Source organism: Crinia signifera, chromosome 2 (genome assembly GCF_055691185.1).
Source record: "Crinia signifera chromosome 2, ASM5569118v1, whole genome shotgun sequence".
Taxonomy (NCBI): domain Eukaryota; kingdom Metazoa; phylum Chordata; class Amphibia; order Anura; family Myobatrachidae; genus Crinia; species Crinia signifera.
This window is the reverse complement of record NC_139218.1, coordinates 17237011-17253866: the sequence shown is the minus strand read 5'-3', so window position 1 is coordinate 17253866 and position 16856 is coordinate 17237011. Positions and strand designations below refer to the sequence as shown.

The following is a 16856-nucleotide window of genomic DNA, read 5'->3' as shown; positions in this document are numbered from 1 at the left end:
TTCTATTCTCAACTCCACGCCGACGTGGATAGTAGGGCATGAAAAGGTCGGAGGACGCGTACCGCCGCCCCTCGCGGGCTCGCTGCGCTCGCCACGCTTCGGGTTGGCGTGGATCGTGGGGTGGCGTACAAAAATTGGGGGGACATTTAAGGGTTAATTGGGGCTATTTGGGCTCTGTAGCCCATTTAACATTGATTCCTATGGGAAAATCGCGGGCATTGAATGCAAAATCGCGGTCAATTAGGCTTTTTAACATTGTTCCCTATGGGAAAATCGCGGTGATCGCGGGTACCCGATTTTGATGTACCCGCGATTTACCCGCGATTACCGCGATTTTTTACCCGCGACGCCCGCGATTCTGATCGCGGGCGCCGTTCTAGGTAAAGAGTACCATTATTTATTAGCAGTTATTTATATATTAGATTGTAAGCTCGCAGTAGGGCCCTCCTACCTCCAAGTCTTACCCAGTTTGTTCTATCTCTGTCTACAATTGTAAAGCGCAACGGAATCTGCTGTGCTATATTAAAAAAAAAAACTTTAATTAAATAATAAATAATTATATAGCGCACACATATTATACAGCGCTGTACAGAGAATATTTAGTCATCTCCACCAGTCGCCTCTCCAGTGCGGAGACCCACAAAATTTTCGTCAAAGTTTCAACCTTGTTAGCACCCAAAGAAAACCCCAAAACAAACATGGAGAGAAAATACAAACTAAGATATAGGGCGCCAGAATACTTCTTTACATGAGTGTATCTGGTTATTGGGGGGGGCTATTTATCAAACCTTCTAAAGTGATGATATTGCGAATACCAAACCTTGAAAACCACTCTTACCACATACACCAGATCACCAGAGAATGTTAGTTCACAGTGACGGGGAAAATTGGATTTTCAAACCAACATGTCAACTTACCCCTCGTTTCCCAGCCTCTTCATTGAGCGCACTTATCCAAGCCTTCAACCACTGACTTTTCCAACTATTCAGAGACAAAACCCAGGACAGGAGTGAATCCGCCTCTCCGAGTGCATTAGAATAAGACGATTTTCTTTTTCGTGTCCACAGTCCGCCCAAACCGTACTGGAACAAGTAGATGGCAAGCGTGACCAGGGCGGCCAAAAAGAGGGTGGCCAGGAAAAACTGATCCTCAAAGAGCGACATTTCTATGTAGAGTCACAGCATCCGGTGCGCTGGACAACCGATAATTAAAAGCAGCTGTATCCTATAGATGCTCCCGGTTCCTTACTGAGATATCTCAGGAAGGTAAAAAATATAAAGAGAGGAACCAGCGCACACATTCCACATCTAATGAGCGTGCACTGGGGAGGACGAGGTAGAGTCACCAATGCTGCACGGTGGCAAGGCAAGGTTTCCAGCAGCATCAAGGAGGGACTGCAGCCCCTGGTCTGAGTAGGTAAAAGTTGCTCCAAGTGTGGTATAAGCAGCTAGACATCACTGGTCCCCGCAGTGGGAGGAGGAGGTAGCAACCTGGTATGGAAAGGATAAAAAAGTCCCTGGCTTCAAACCTGCCGGAGGAACGTCATCACCTCTTGTCTCTGCGTCGAGGGGGGAGAGTCAGAAACAAACAGGCTCATTCTCTACTCTCCCAGGACCCCTCCAAGTGTCAGTAGCCTGTGGGACATTTACGGTATCTGGGCAATATGCCTTCTTACTGGAACAATGCCGTTTCCCCGCCGGTTCCTCTTCTGGAGCGTTAAAGGCACCGCAGAATCCAGAGACCGTCACTAGAGGAGAGATCACACGGGAGATAAAGCGTTAGAGAAAGTTTATACAATACATGAACTGTTCTGGCAGAAGCATTCGTTCACACACCCTAAGGGCGGAGGGAAAAACAAATCCAACCGCTGGAGAGGATACAACTATCAGAACAGTTTCAAAAACATTCAGACACGGTCGCCGTGGAAGAGGTCAACACACGAAAGGTGGTCCTGAGTTTTCGGGGATTTTTTTTATATTTTTTGGGACTTTTACTGGGAACTGGTAAAAGGTGCTGAGCGCAGCATTTGTGGCGGGAGGTCTCTGTACCGAAGAACAGCGAGAGAAGCGAGCGCAGCACACTAATTGGGGTCCAATAACGCAAAGTGTTAACATGAAAAAGTAGAGTTTTTTGTGTGTGTCGGTGTTGACTCGTGCAGGCTGACTAATGATTGTTGATCTAGACACTGTATGTGAGCTTTACCGAACCCATCATGAATGTAAGTTTGCTGGGTGGGTTAGGGTCAGGCCAGGGGAAGAAGGGGGGGCTTAGGCATTAGGGGAGATTTAGGGTGAGGCTGCAGGGACAAGTAGGGGCTACGTTTAGGCATTGTGACGGGGGAGTTAAGGTTAGACATGAGCTGGTAGGGTAAGGGTCAGGCGTTGGCGGGGGGGGGGGGTATTAGATTTAGGCTGCAAGCAGGTAGGGTATAGGGGGTATGTTGTTTTTGGTCTAGTGACTTGCAAACAGAAACAATGTGTCAAGAAAGATCAAAAAGGGGCCAGTTGCATCAAGCTTCAAAAAGTGATAAAGTAGAGAGTGTTCTAACAGCTCCTAACTGCCAATTTTTGAACCCAGTACATAATATGGCAGTTGGGAGCAGATTGGCTGGTTGTTTTTCAAGGGGATACGTTACACTCATACGGTGTCCATATGAAAAACTCATGTCGACCTATGGCCTGTCGGCCCTATGACCCATACCCCTAAAACACTTCCTAAATATTACGCTAAGACCTAGGGCACGCGGAGAAGGATTTTATATTGTGCCCAGCAGACTCCCACCTAGAAATGATTTCCTGGCCTCCGGGAGTTACTATGCTGACACCATACAATAAGCTGCAAACCTTTTGTTTATTCAGCGGCCTTCTATTTATAGAAAAATACATATCTGTAAATTATATGCATCCTGTTACCATGGCAACTCACACAAACCACAAAGGTTGTTTAACGTCACATGATGATAATAATAATCTACATAAGTATAATTGAACAATGTATGTGTGTGTGTGTGTGTGTGTGTGTGTGTGTGTGTGTGTGTGTGTGTGTGTGTGTATATATATATATATGTTCCTCGATAACTCTAGAGCGCTTTAACTAATCGTCTTCAAACTTTTTACACTGCCTTATCCTCATCGGATGAGCCCTTAAGGGTGCTGTCATAGGGGTCCATGCTATTGTTTTCATGCATTGTGCTATGTCATCAGAAAGTCTGCCCTGCTGTGGTTAGGAAGGGAAGGTGGATAGTTGGAGACACACTCTGGCTGCTGCAGCAGCTTCTGCCCTGCGGTGGTTGGGAAGGGAAGATGGATAGTTGGAGACTTGCTCTGGCTGCTACAGCAGCTTCTGCCCTGCTGTGGTTGGGAAGGGAAGGTGGGTAGTTGGAGACTTGCTCTGGCTGCTGCAGCAGCTTCTGCCCTGCTGTGGTTGGGAAGGAAGGTGGATAGTTGGAGACCTGCTCTAGCTGCTGCAGCAGCTTCTGTACTGCTGTGGCTGGGAAGGGAAGATGGATAGTTGGAGACTTGCTCTGGCTGCTGCAGCAGCTTCTGTACTGCTGTGGCTGGGAAGGGAAGGTGGATAGTTGGAGACCTGCTTTGGCTACTGCAGCAGCTTCTGTATTGCTGTGGCTGGGAAGGGAAGGTGGATAGTTAGAGACTTGCTATGGCTGCTGCAGCAGCTTCTGCCCTGTGGTGGTTGGGAAGGGTAGGTGGATAGTTGGAGATTTGCTGTGGCTGCTGCAGTAGCTTCTGTCCTGCTGTGGCTGGGAAGGTGGATAGTTGGAGACACACTCTGGCTGCTTCAGAAGTTTCTGCCCTGCTGGGAAGGGAAGGTGGATAGTTGGAGACACACTCTGGCTGCTACAGAAGTTTCTGCCCTGCTGTGGTTGGGAAGGGAAGGTGGATAGTTGGAAATTTGCTATGGCTGCTGCAGCAGCTTCTGCCCTGCCTGCTGTGGTTGGGAAGGGTAGTTGGAGACTTGCTCTGGCTGCTGCAGCAGCTTCTGCCCTGCTGTGGTTGGGAAGGGAAGGTGGATAGTTGGAGACCTGCTCTGGCTGCTGCAGCAGCTTCTGTACTGCTGTGGCTGGGAAGGGAAGGTGTATAGTTGGAGACTTGCTATGGCTGTTGCAGCAGCTTCTGCCCTGTGGTGGTTGGGAAGGGTAGGTGGATAGTTGGAGATTTGCTGTGGCTGCTGCAGTAGCTTCTGCCCTGCTGTGGTTGGGAAGGGAAGGTGGATAGTTGGAAATTTGCTGTGGCTGCTGAAGCAGTTTCTGCCCTGCCTGCTGTGGTTGGGAAGGGAAGGTGGAACAACAATTGCATAAGCATAAACTTTTGCCCATCCGTCAGACGGGCCTTAAGACTAGTAATAGTTTAACGTTGGATCATACATTACAAACCCTGATCTTATAATGGAATTACAACCAATTACTAGCTAATACTGGATCCTAAAATATATAAAAATGCTGACTGTATTCCATTCCACTTCTTTGGTGACAAACCTATCTAGTGCCAGTAGAACTCTATGCAAATAAGTGGGAGTAAGGAAAACTGTAGTAATATGGTATTTTCCACAGCCAAGAAGCAAATCTGTTTATATCCTTCTGAATGTCAGAATAACTGCTCACTGATTAATTCCGTTCCACCCAGAGCCGGTTATAAACGGCACAGAAAAACAAAAACACACCCGCACTTTTAATTGCGGAAAGGATCATTGTTCGACTTGCGATTTTCATAGCGCACATGCTGATTCTTGGAACTGGAGTTGCTATCAAAGCCACTTTTGTGGGTCGATAAATACCCCAAAATATGTATTGACATGACATAACAATCCAATATTGTACCATCCACTGTCGAGATTCCGACATTCAGTATACTGATGACCAAATGACTTCAGGATGCCACATCCGGAAAACCAAAAGCCGGCATCATGAACGGTGAGTATGCTGGGTGGTCATGCTTGAGTCAGTGAAGTGGTGTGTGTGGGGAATGGGGGGGGGGGGGAAGAGTTTAGGCACTACTGGGGGGACTTAGGGTTAGGCTGCGGGATGGGGGAGTTAAGTTTAGGCACTAGCGGGGAGGGGTAGGAACAGGATGCAGGAAGGAGGATTATGGTTTGCCAGGGTGTTGAAAGTTTCCAATTAAGTCCAAGCTAACCCAGTGGTTCCCAAACTGGGTACTCTGGCACCCTGGTGTGCACTGGGGCACTTGCATGGGTCTTGGGTGCCCTGGGCTGGTGGTATAGAACCAATTAAAATTATTTATGGGCAATGAAATAGGCAAAGTCAGTGCTTATGGCTTCCAGTCCATAAACTACGTGTGCAAACAGAAGTGAATCCTCTTCCTCACCACATAATGGAACCCGTGGATGACATACAGTAGAAACACTACCTACTTCATGTAATATTTTATTTTGAATTACTCAGTAAATAACTATTGGCCTGGGGGTGTTGAGAACCCCTACTGAAATGAATGGGAAAAGCCATTTCTCATTATGATCCTACTGTACGTTGGGCGTGTGAAGTCTATTGCAATGGATCCACAACAGTTAAGAACAAACATATCCACAAAATGTGATAAACATGAAGGAACACATTCGAGACCTCAAGCATTTACCTTAATTAGCCCACTGGGCCAGTAATGTGAAAAATTGTATAGACAGAGGTTTCAATGTTCAATCCAACATGACCATTCATTTCAGTGGGTTAATAGCACACCACTGAAATGGATGCTTGGAAATGCATTTCATTTTTTTCTTCCCTAAATCAAACTTGTTTGGACATTTCTTGTTGGTCACAAAGCCTTTATTCTGCGACCAGCTATGGATCTGTGACAATAGGGATGTACACACGCGTCGATTTTGACAGAAATTGAATGGTTTTTAAGACACTTTCGATCCGCATCCGATTTGAGGCACGCTCCTGTTTTCTCTACATCGAATTCGATCCAGTAAATCGAATGTGTGCACTCTACCTTGAATGTAAATCGAGTTTGCTATCGAAATCTATATCGAATGCAAAAGTGCAGATTGAATGTGAAATCAAATGTGAAAGCAAAGGCTAAATCGAAAGGGAGTAGATTTGGGGAAACTGAAAGTAAATCGATACGTCGTGTACACACCTTAATGCCGATTTAGGAATAAAAATGTTGGTACTTTGATTCCATAGACTGGTGAGTGTCCTTGTAATCACCTTGCTGTAATTCTCCCTATACCTGTACTTCTGTATCCACGTGGAGCACCACAGCAAGAGACGAGAATGCAGGACATATGGATTCATCGATTCACTATTCTATCTGTTGTCTCCGTCCGACCGGGAAAACACCTCCCAATAACATATTTACAAACATCTTCAGATGACTAACGAGAGGCGTATCACAACCACAACGCCGAATTCCTGCAGACACTATCTGGAAGTGTGCGCTGCGCAACTTAGCCAGGTGGCGCAAGCCCAGCGTGATTCTTAATCTCTGCAGGCTGTTACGTCCACCGCAGGGAGCAAAGCAGGTCAGCGTGCGATACAATAGCAACAGAGAAAAAAATGGATCGTCTATAGACCTTGGTGAAAGGAACAGGAGGGAGCCAGCAATTTACAACAGCGTGAACAATCCAAAGGCATAACAAAAGAAAGTCATCCTCAACTGTCACTGTTTGAAAACACTTAGCATCTTATAAAGTCACACAAAGGACAAGTTTATAGGGCAATCTTCTCTTATTCTTTATTACATGCAATAAATGACAATAATCTGTCCTTGAGGGGTTAATGTGACCTATGAACTCAGGCTTTGCAGCTTCGGTAGATGCTTGGTGCAATAGACAGTGACAGCACCATCCTAGTAGGCGGACAGGATCGACAATCACTTAGTCAAACTTGTTTAGTTAGACGCATAAAGATAGTCTAGATTGACAGGAATGTGTCGACAGTCAAAGTCGACGTGAGTTTTTAATTTTTGTTTGCTTTAGACCGACATGGTTCATACATTACCATCCAAATGGGCATACAGTTAGATAATAGTGCATATTGAGGCAGTGTGCCGAGCGTATTGAGACATTGTACACTTATACGGTGCCCATGTTTCGACCTAGGGCAGACTAGATGGGCCAAATGGTTCTTATCTGCCGTCGAATTCTATGTTTCGAGACACCAAAAAAGTGAAAAACGTTGGCCTAACGATTGTATCTATCTTGCGTTACTGCCGATTTAGACAATGTCGACTATTTTTAGGCATCGGACTAGACGCATTCGACCACGTAATTGTTCAGCTAGACTCCGTCGATTTTCCAACGCCAACGTCACTGTTTTGGGTGGTCCCGGGCTGCCAGCGCCACTAAAGGGGCGTGTCCGGGTCATCCAGAAAAGGGGCAGGCCCGGCCACCGCCATCACAGAAGGGGGCGTGCCTGGCCACCCCGAAGGCTCTACACTGCCGAGGAAGCGCCGGGCACCGCTATCTACAGCGGCGCCGGGCTTCCCCGGTCACACCACAGGCAGGCTGTTTTAGCGGGGCGCTCCTGGAGGGGCAGGGTGCATTTTGCCCTTTAAAAATCGGGCAGGGTGCAGCGCCCCGCTAAAACAGCCTAGCGGCAACACTACTCATACTGAATAAATCAATTGAACCCATTCAAATCCTTAAGTATAATACTGCAGAATAATACATGCCAGTGGGCTTGGAAAAGAACCTGATTATTACTATCCTAATACCTATTAAGCAGAGACGGATGCCCTATTCCACCGCACACCTACTCATTACAAGACTAAATTAAACTCACTTTACAGTCAGCCCTCAATTACCTCCTGCGCAGGATCATGGCAATAAAATGACTTCTTGGGCATAATTATATAACACATAAGAGTTCTAATTAGACAGAGATACTGTAGAGTAGCAGAGGAAAAGGTAGAAGTATAAAGGCCCCCATACACTATGCCGAGTAATCACAAGCAGCCTTCCCACTGGGGAGCGATACATCGTATGCAGTCCTTATGCATTTGATGTAACGTATGCAATCACAGTCATAGGTGCCGTATACAACAAACCCTTGTAGCAGCCAAGACCATCTCCTGATCCGATGCGCACAGGACGGCAATTTGGATGGGAATCAGTGGCAAGTCGGATACGATACGGCACTTTCGACAAGATTTATCAGCCGTTGGGTCAAAATCGTGTGAAAAAGGGTCCTATCGTAATAACGAATGGGGCCCTTAAGTTATATTTTAAACAGTATGGCCCTTCCTATAGATTGTAATATCGTTTAGTGCGTACGCTCAATATCGTTATCGATGCATGCTCCCTTAGGTCATTTTGACTAGATCACGCATGTTCAGTGGGTGTTCCGCGTCACTGAACGATACTGTTCAATGTCTACAGTATGTGCTATTGCATTCGCCCAGGAGTTTAAGTGAAATAGTTGACTATATCGTTCGTAAACGATAGTGTAGAGAGCGCTAGAGCCAATTCTTCTAAGCGATAACAACATAGTCGTGCATATCATTAAAACGATACGCAACATATCATACTACATATCAGTAGGTATGCACTAGATATCGATAACGATGCAAAGTGGGAGCAAAGGTCCTGAGAACAGCATGCAATAATTAAGGAGCGGAGGGGAGAGGTAGTAGGGGGGGGGGGGGGGGGGGGGCTGGTGTTGGGTGGCGGGCACCTAAATATGTTACAGCTGTTTACATTAATAAGGGCGATAGGGCAGATCCCGGCTGGAGGATACTTGGTACATACGATGCCAAAGTTATGCAACACAGTAGCAGCCAATGGGCAGCAGTGCCAGGCAGTGTGGGGTTAACACCCTGTGATCTGCTCACACTTCCTGGTGACACAAACAGGAACTGAACTCTCATTGTTCACAACTCCCACATACATACATTGTATCAATAGTTTCCTTACACAGCAGCTGTGCTTAGGGAGATCCCATTAACCCCTTTCCAGGACACTAGCCAGGGCACATTGCCCCCCCTGCCTATTCACACATGCCCAGGGCAGCCTGCAAGCCTGGAGTGACCCTGCTGCCACCCCCATGATGATTAGGGGCTCCTGAGAAGCACAGCCTGGCACTGAGAGAATCACCAGCACACACACAACCCCTGTACCAGGCTCCTGTGTCCATGCCAGGAGATGTGACTCAGTGATCTGCCCTGTAATGCCAGGGCACCATTCCTGCACACAGCTCCGGGTCCTACCTGTTCCTGTGACTCAGCAGCAGCAGTAGCAATGCCCCCGGGGCCGGTCAGGCCTTGTGTGATCCCCCCAGCAGCGCAGCGTGAGTGCAGGATCCCAGCACCGGCTGCCGGCCACAGGGAGAGACAGGCGAATACCTGGGGGCGGGGCGCGATCTGCATAATCACGCCTCAATGCTTCTGCAGCGATGTGAGTGGTGGAGGCCGCAACGGGAGGGCACGCAAGACACACCCACTTAACTCCTCAGCTGCCGGTGCCAGTAGTACTATATGCACTCGGAGTGCGGGGGAGAAGCCGGGAGGATGTAGACGAGACGACCCTGCTGCAGCCTCCACTGGGCTCTGACCTGGATATCACAGGGACCTGACCATCACAGGGGCCTGAACGGCTTATCACAGGGACCTGACCTGCCCATCACAGGGGCCTGACCTGCCCATCAGAGGGGCCTGACCTCCCCATCCGAGGGGACTGACCTGCCCAACACAGGGGTCTGACCTACCTAACACAGGGGGGTACTTGTTTCCTAGCACGGCCACACCGATTTACATCGGGGTGGTCGTGTCGGAAAAATCGGGTCGATCGCATCGCATCGCATGCGATTTGGTCGCATGCGATGCGATCGACGCGACCGACCCGATTTTTTGATTGAATGAAATGTAAATCGGGTCCCTGGGACCCGATTTTACATTGGATTCAATGTAAAATATTCCCAACCCCCCCAAATTTAACGGCGTAAACCCCACCCCACGATAGACGCCAACCCGAAGCGTGGCGAGCGCAGCGAGCCCGCGAGGGGCGTCGGTGCGCGTCCTCCGACCTTTTCATTCCCCTACTATCCACGTCGGCGTGGAGTTGAGAATAGAATAGTGTGGCGAGCGCAGCGAGCCACCGAGCCCGAAGCTCGGTGGCTCGCTGCGCTCACCACACTATTCTATTCTCAACTCCACGCCGACGTGGATAGTAGGGGAATGAAAAGGTCGGAGGACGCGCACCGCCGCCGCTCGCCACGCTTCGGGTTGGCGTCTATCGTGGGGTGACGACGGGGACATCTATAATGTGAAATGGGTCATATTGGCCCATTTCACATTTTTCACATTTTCTCACGATTTCAATGTTAAAAAATATTTTAACATTGAAGCCTATGGAAAAATCGGGGGCATCGCGTCGGGACCATTGTTAATGGTCCCGACCGACGCGATGCCCCCGATATTTTACCTTTCCCGACACGATTTCAATGTTAAAATATTTTTTGGTACTTGTTTCCTATCTGGGCGCCCGCTAAGTTAATTGCGCACCATGCTATTCTCCGTAGAGAAATCTGATCGCATCGCATCGTACACATACACGATATTGAACGATGCGATTCGATTTCCCATAGGAAACAATGTTAAATGGATCAATTTACCCAAATCAGCATAGGGAAGAATGGTAAATGGGCCAGAAACCCCAAAAAAACCCACAGAGCAGTGGAATGTCCCCCCAAAAGTAGTTGACGCCACCCCGGTACGCGTCCTCCGACCTTTTCATGCCCTACTATCCACTAGGGCGTGGAGTGAGAATAGAATAGTGTGGCGAGCGCAGCGAGCCCGAAGCGTGGCGAGCGCAGCGAGCCCCGCGAGGGGACGCGGATACCTTCACAGGTAAACGCGTCCCTTCGCGGGCTTCCCAGGTGTCCGCGTCGCCATGGACACCTGGGAAGCCCGCGAGGGGACGCGTATAACTGTGAAGGTATCCGCGTCCCCTCGCGGGGCTCGCTGCGCTCGCCACGCTTCGGGCTCGCTGCGCTCGCCACACTATTCTATTCTCACTCCACGCCCTAGTGGATAGTAGGGCATGAAAAGGTCGGAGGACGCGTACCGCCGCCCCTCGCGGGCTCGCTGCGCTCGCCACGCTTCGGGTTCACGTTGATGGCGGGGTGGCGTCAACTACTTTTGGGGGGACATTTCAATGTTCAGGGGTGTTTTTGGCCCATTTACTATTGTTCCTATGATAATTTGGCTAAATTGAGCCATTTCACATTGTTTCCTATGGGAAATCGAATCGGATCGCATCGCATCGTTCAATATCGTGTATGTGTACGATGCGATGCGATCCGATTTCATTACGGTGCCGTACGTAGAAAACCTGGGCGCCCAGATAGGAAACAAGTACCTATTTTTTAACATTGAAGCCTATGGGGAAATCGGGGGCATCGCGTCGGTCGCGTCGGGACCATTGTTAATGGTCCCGACCGACGCGATGCCCCCGATATTTTGTCTTAGCCGGCCAAATGGACCTGATTTCAAAGGAAATCGGGTCCATCGCGTTAATCGTGTACCTTAACTTAAGGTACACGATTACTCCCGATTGTGGCCGTGCTAGGAAACAAGTACCCACAGGGGTCTGACCTGCCCATCAGAGGGGACTGTGCTGCCCTTCAGAGGGGACTGACCTGCCCATCACAGGGGGCTGACCTCCCAATCTGAGGGGACTGACCTGCCCAACACAGGGGCCTGACCTACCTAACACAGGGGACTGACCTGCCCATCCCAGGGAGCTGACTTGTCCATCACAGGGACCTGACCTGTCCATCACAGGGGCCTGAACTGCCCGTCACAGGGTCTTGACCATCACAGCGAACTGACCAGGCCATCACAGGGGCCTGAACGGCTTATCACAGAGACCTGACCTGGCCATCACAGGGGCCGCCCTGAACTGCCTATCCCAGGGGACCTGCCCATCCCAGGGGACCTGACCTGCCCATCCCAGGGGACCTGACCTGCCCATCCCAGGGGACCTGACCTGCCCATTCCAGGGAACCTGACCTGCTTATCCCAGGGAACCTGACCTGCCCATTCCAGGGAACCTGACCTGTCCATCCCAGGGGAGATGACCTGCCCATCACAGGGACCTGACCTGCCCATCACAGGGACCTGACCTGCCCATCACAGAGATCTGACCTGCCCGTCATAGAGGCTTGGCCTGCCCATCAGAGGGGCCTGGCCTACCCATCACATGGATCTGACCTGCACATCAGAGGGGCCTGGCCTGCCCATCACAGGGATCTGACCTGCCCATCACAGGGACCTGACCTGCCCATCACAGGGGACTGACTTGCTCATCACAGGGACCCGTCCAACACAGGGGCCTGACCTGCCCATCAAAGGGACCTGACCTGGCCATCACAGGGCCATGCCCTGTTTTACCAAAGTCACGCCCACTTTTCAGATGTGGGCTCCAGTCCTGTCTTGAGACCTCCTTTCATTTCTGTTGGAGAGAACTAAAAATCCCATTATGCAATAGTGCTTGTAAAGCCCCGTACACACGGGGGGAGATATATTGCTCAGTTTCTCCTTTTCATCAGCGACCAGAGATGGTCGCTGATGAAAGGGAACCTCTGCCGGCGGTGCCGCAGAGGTAATCAGCTGGTCGCAGGAGCAAGCTCCTGCGACCAGCGATTAGAACAAGGCTGAAAACGGGCGCGCGCACCCGGCGATTTTTCGCCGGGGCACACTCCCATCACTGGCAATATGGTCGCCTGCGACCATATTTCCAGCGATTTCAGCCCCTATCGCCCCCGTGTGTACACAGCTTTAGTGGATGATGGATCTCTTAAGGTGCCCACACACATGGCGCGTTTTGGGCTTGCGATGTGATGCACGTCACATCGCATAGTGCTGCATGTCCTTTTTGGACCATATCGCATCTAGTCCAAAACGCACGGTGCGCATGTGTGGGCAGCATAAGTGAATAGGTTAGAGACAAAACCAAGGGGCTGATTCAGGATCGCTTGTTGTAATCTGAATTCCGCCCCAGCCCTGGGTTGGTCGAGGTTTGCGCATGTACATTTCTGCGCATGTGTGAACCCCAGAACGGCTTAGGCAAGGTACATACTAGCCAGGAAGTTCGATGCAGGGAGGGAGGGGAACAGATCCCCTCACATGGTGCCGAGGGGATTTCGCTGGGGGGGCATTCAGGCAGGCGGCGTTACGTGCCACTCAGTCTCATGAATTCAGAGGACTTGATCAAAGTTTTATCCTGAAGTGGACAAATCTGCAGACCAGGACACAGATATTCCTTCCGTAACACCAGCATCACACAGAGGTGGAAATCACCACACGTGTAACGCATTCTGTTAGCAATATAAGCACATTTACTCGGCATCCTGGATTTCAACGTCAATTATAACCACAAAACTCAAATAAATGAAGGGAACATCACTCATAACGTTCACATAGTGACTCAGCATTCCTGTGTTCAGGTCTACCAACCTTTATATTCTCCAGACGCCAAACTTCACCAGTTAATGCATGCTAAAGCTAAGGGCCTGATTCAGACCAGATTGCATGGCTGGTAATTTTCGTAGCCCTGTGGTATATGCAGCGCCGCCAGAGTGAAATCCTGGCCTGTAACACGCCCACCATTCAATGGTTTTCCCAGTGTGTGCAGTCTGTGCTTAGCCCAGGACTTACCCGGTGGCTGCCATAGAAACAGGCTGATCGGGGCCAGGGCTGACATCACATGACTTCCTGTCAAGCGTCTGGGCATGCCTGCGATTTTCCTGACACTCCCAGAAAATGGCCAGTTATCACCCCCAAATGCTGGCTTCCTGTCAATCACCTTGTGACTGGCCAGTGGGAAAAAGAAAAAAAAATGTTTTATCGCAGGATGGCCTCATGCACTAGATCAATATTCAGGACAAAAAAGTGAAACCGCATGTCATCCTTTTGACTGTCGACATTGCCATAGTCAACTTAATGTTGACCTTAGCCATGTCAACCTATTTTAGGCGTTGACCTAAGCTCTGCCGAAGTTCATTGGTTGACCCAAAGCATGTCCACCTAAATTGGGTCAACCCAATGACCCATACCCCTTTAGATGGTCAGGGCCATAACTAGAGGGGTTGCGTTTCCCAGGGCACAAAGCCAGGTGGCAGAGGTACTCTGTGGCACCTGTCATAGGACATGACAGGAGTTTGCTTCCATGCCAGTCCCTTGTTCATGACATCAGATCACCTTGCTAAGGCTCGGCATTTGGTGGATGCCGTGGAAAGGTGGTGGATGCACCGTCACAAGAAGTAGCATAATATGTAGATGTCACAGGGTATCTGACCTATGATCACCACAGTTATAATGGATATGAACTGCTGGTAACTGCTCTGAAGGCATCCGGCTGGTAGGTCCACAAGGTCTAGGACAGTGGTAGCCAACTCCAGTCCACGAGAGATACCAACAGTTCACGTTTTCTAGATCACCTCACAGGTACACCGGTGCACTCATTACTGACTGGCACATTATAAATGATCGATAGCTGGAGCTAATTCCTTTACTTATGATTCTGTGAGGAGACCTGGACAACGTTGACTGTTGGTAACTGCCGAGGACTGGAGTTGGCTATCCCTGGTCTAGGATGACAGTCAATAAAGGTCATCACCATATGGCCAACATGTATATAGTCAACACAACAGTCAATATGTTTTCATACTTTAAACATCCACGTGGACCCTGACCATGAATGGTAATGTGTGCTGAGCCCATCTGTAGCAGGCGCGGCAGGTGGTCCGAAACATGCTGAGCAGAACCACTCATTTGTCTCAGATAGGGTGAAACATACAAAGGAACAACAAAACCCCCCAAAAACTTGTGTCGTCCATTTTGATGTTGCCTTTTCTCTACCTGTCAACCTGTTGCATATCAACCATTTAGGGTCGACCGATTGATGTTCGATCTATTGAAACACACCCAGCAAAAAAAGTGAAAAACACTTGTTTACCTTTTTATGTGCTAACCTTTTCCTCATCAATCTTTTGCTTGTGTTTTCCCTGTGTTTACTCATTGACAACCTTGTACATGTCAACCTACATGCTTTGTAGCTGATCGTTGCCAGACCTTGAATATAGGTGTAGGTGCTGGCTGTAATGCTTCTGTGTACCATATTACTAAATGTGTGCAGAAACGACCACTTACAAGCGGGTGGCATGCATCCTGGTGTCTCGTCTAGTGACACTGAACAAGAGCAAGGGATACGCAGTCAATCTGATGACATGGTCTGAATGTCAACATGTACAGAATGTTGACATGCTCAATATTGATACGGGCCTGTGAAGGTATAAAACTGATGGACGTGTTTGGGTTCAGGGATTGCCAAGAGAACGTCAGATGCCAGTAAAGCATGGAGGTGGTGGCCTTATGGTGTGGAGCTGTTTCAGGTGTTTTTACAGGAAATGTGTTAACCCAGAAGGACTGGCCAGCTCAGAGTCCAACTCTTAACCCCATTGAAAACCTTTGGGACAAATTGGAGCAACAGGTGCATTCTATGCCAACTGAGTTTTTGTAATTGTCACAGTTGGTCACTGTATTTTATGCGGAATGGCAAATCATACCACCTGCTGCTGTCCAGGAACCGGTGCCCAGTTTGCCAAGAATGTGTATACAGTAATCACTGCACCTGGTGGACCTACAAAGGCCGAACGTCAATAAAATCACAAACAAATTCTTTTTTGTATATTTTAAATTTTGTAAGAAACTAAAAGTTGCATGATAGGCTCATCCCAATGATAGCCACCGGTGTTTCAAAGATTGACCAAAGAAACTCCAAGAATTCCCACCAATAAGTAGACTTTGGTGAGACATCATTGTTTTGAAAACATCAATCATTTGAGTCGATGGGCAATGTTTGGGTTGGGTGTGGATGTGTGTGTTTAAATTGTTGGAAAACATTGACCACCCTTCAATGTGTTGATGACAAAAGCGATGTTAGGGCTTCAATGTTCCATCTTTATTCTAAACGGTGTAATTCTCGACCTCATCAGTGTGGTACAGTTTTCTGCTAAGTGTTATTGTCATGGCATGATACTATGCCCAACTTTGTGCAATGAGTTTGCCTTTGTAGTATTTTGCAATCTGGTGCAACATTTGTTATTTCAGTTACCAGCTCTGCAATTGCCTGAGCATGCACCTTTCAGAAGTATAAAGGATAAAACAAAGCCAAACCTATTTATGAAGGAATATGCATTCACGAATTCAAAAGAAAAAAAAAAGTGGAACTTTATTAGATTCAACATTTGTTGGTCAACAGCTAAGAAAAAAAAAATAAAAAATAGAAAATAATTATAAAAAATTACCAGACAGGATAAAGATTCTGTCTAAATTAGGATTTATTCTTTATGACACAAGTAAAAAAATCTATTTATAATCGACTCGCTGATCGTATGTGCAAATAGAACTGACTTATCCAGAACAACAAATTACAGACTTAGACCATATACTCAGTGATAGAACCATCTTGGATGTGTCACACTACGGTGGGGGATCTACAACATTGAAGTGATTGAATGATTATAAAAAAAAAAAAATATAGGGCTGATAAATCACTAGGGTAAATGTTTTAACTATACTAAAGTATTTTATCAGAGCCTTGAATGCTGGTTGCTTTATTTTTAAATCTAGTATATGCAAAAACCTCAGCAAATATTATTCAAGCGGCAGGGCAACATGGGAGGGGGTGTAAAACCGCTTGAGCCCCAAATCAGGGAGTTCAATTATTATTATTATTATTATGAATGTAAATAATATTTAAGTTTTGATTACTCTAATTTTTACCTCTTTTAAGAAAGCTATACAAATTGCAGAAATAACTAGACAAAAAATAAGCTGCATAAGTAATTTTGGATAAAACAAAGCAAAACTGCAGCAACACTT

General features: G+C 48.0%; 1 protein-coding gene across 1 annotated transcript in view; it reads right to left on the bottom strand.

Annotated features, from left to right (window-relative positions):
- Positions 1-9322, bottom strand: part of C2CD2 (C2 calcium dependent domain containing 2) — a 77611-nt gene extending 68289 nt beyond the window's left edge. The window contains exons 1-2 of the mRNA XM_083171650.1: positions 9180-9322; positions 918-1747 (exon numbers count right to left, since the gene is read on the bottom strand). Of these exons, the coding sequence (XP_083027776.1) occupies positions 918-1163 (246 nt within the window). The 5' untranslated portion in view covers positions 1164-1747; positions 9180-9322. The remainder of the gene's footprint in view (positions 1-917; positions 1748-9179) is intronic.
- Between the last annotated feature and the right edge of the window lie 7534 nt (positions 9323-16856).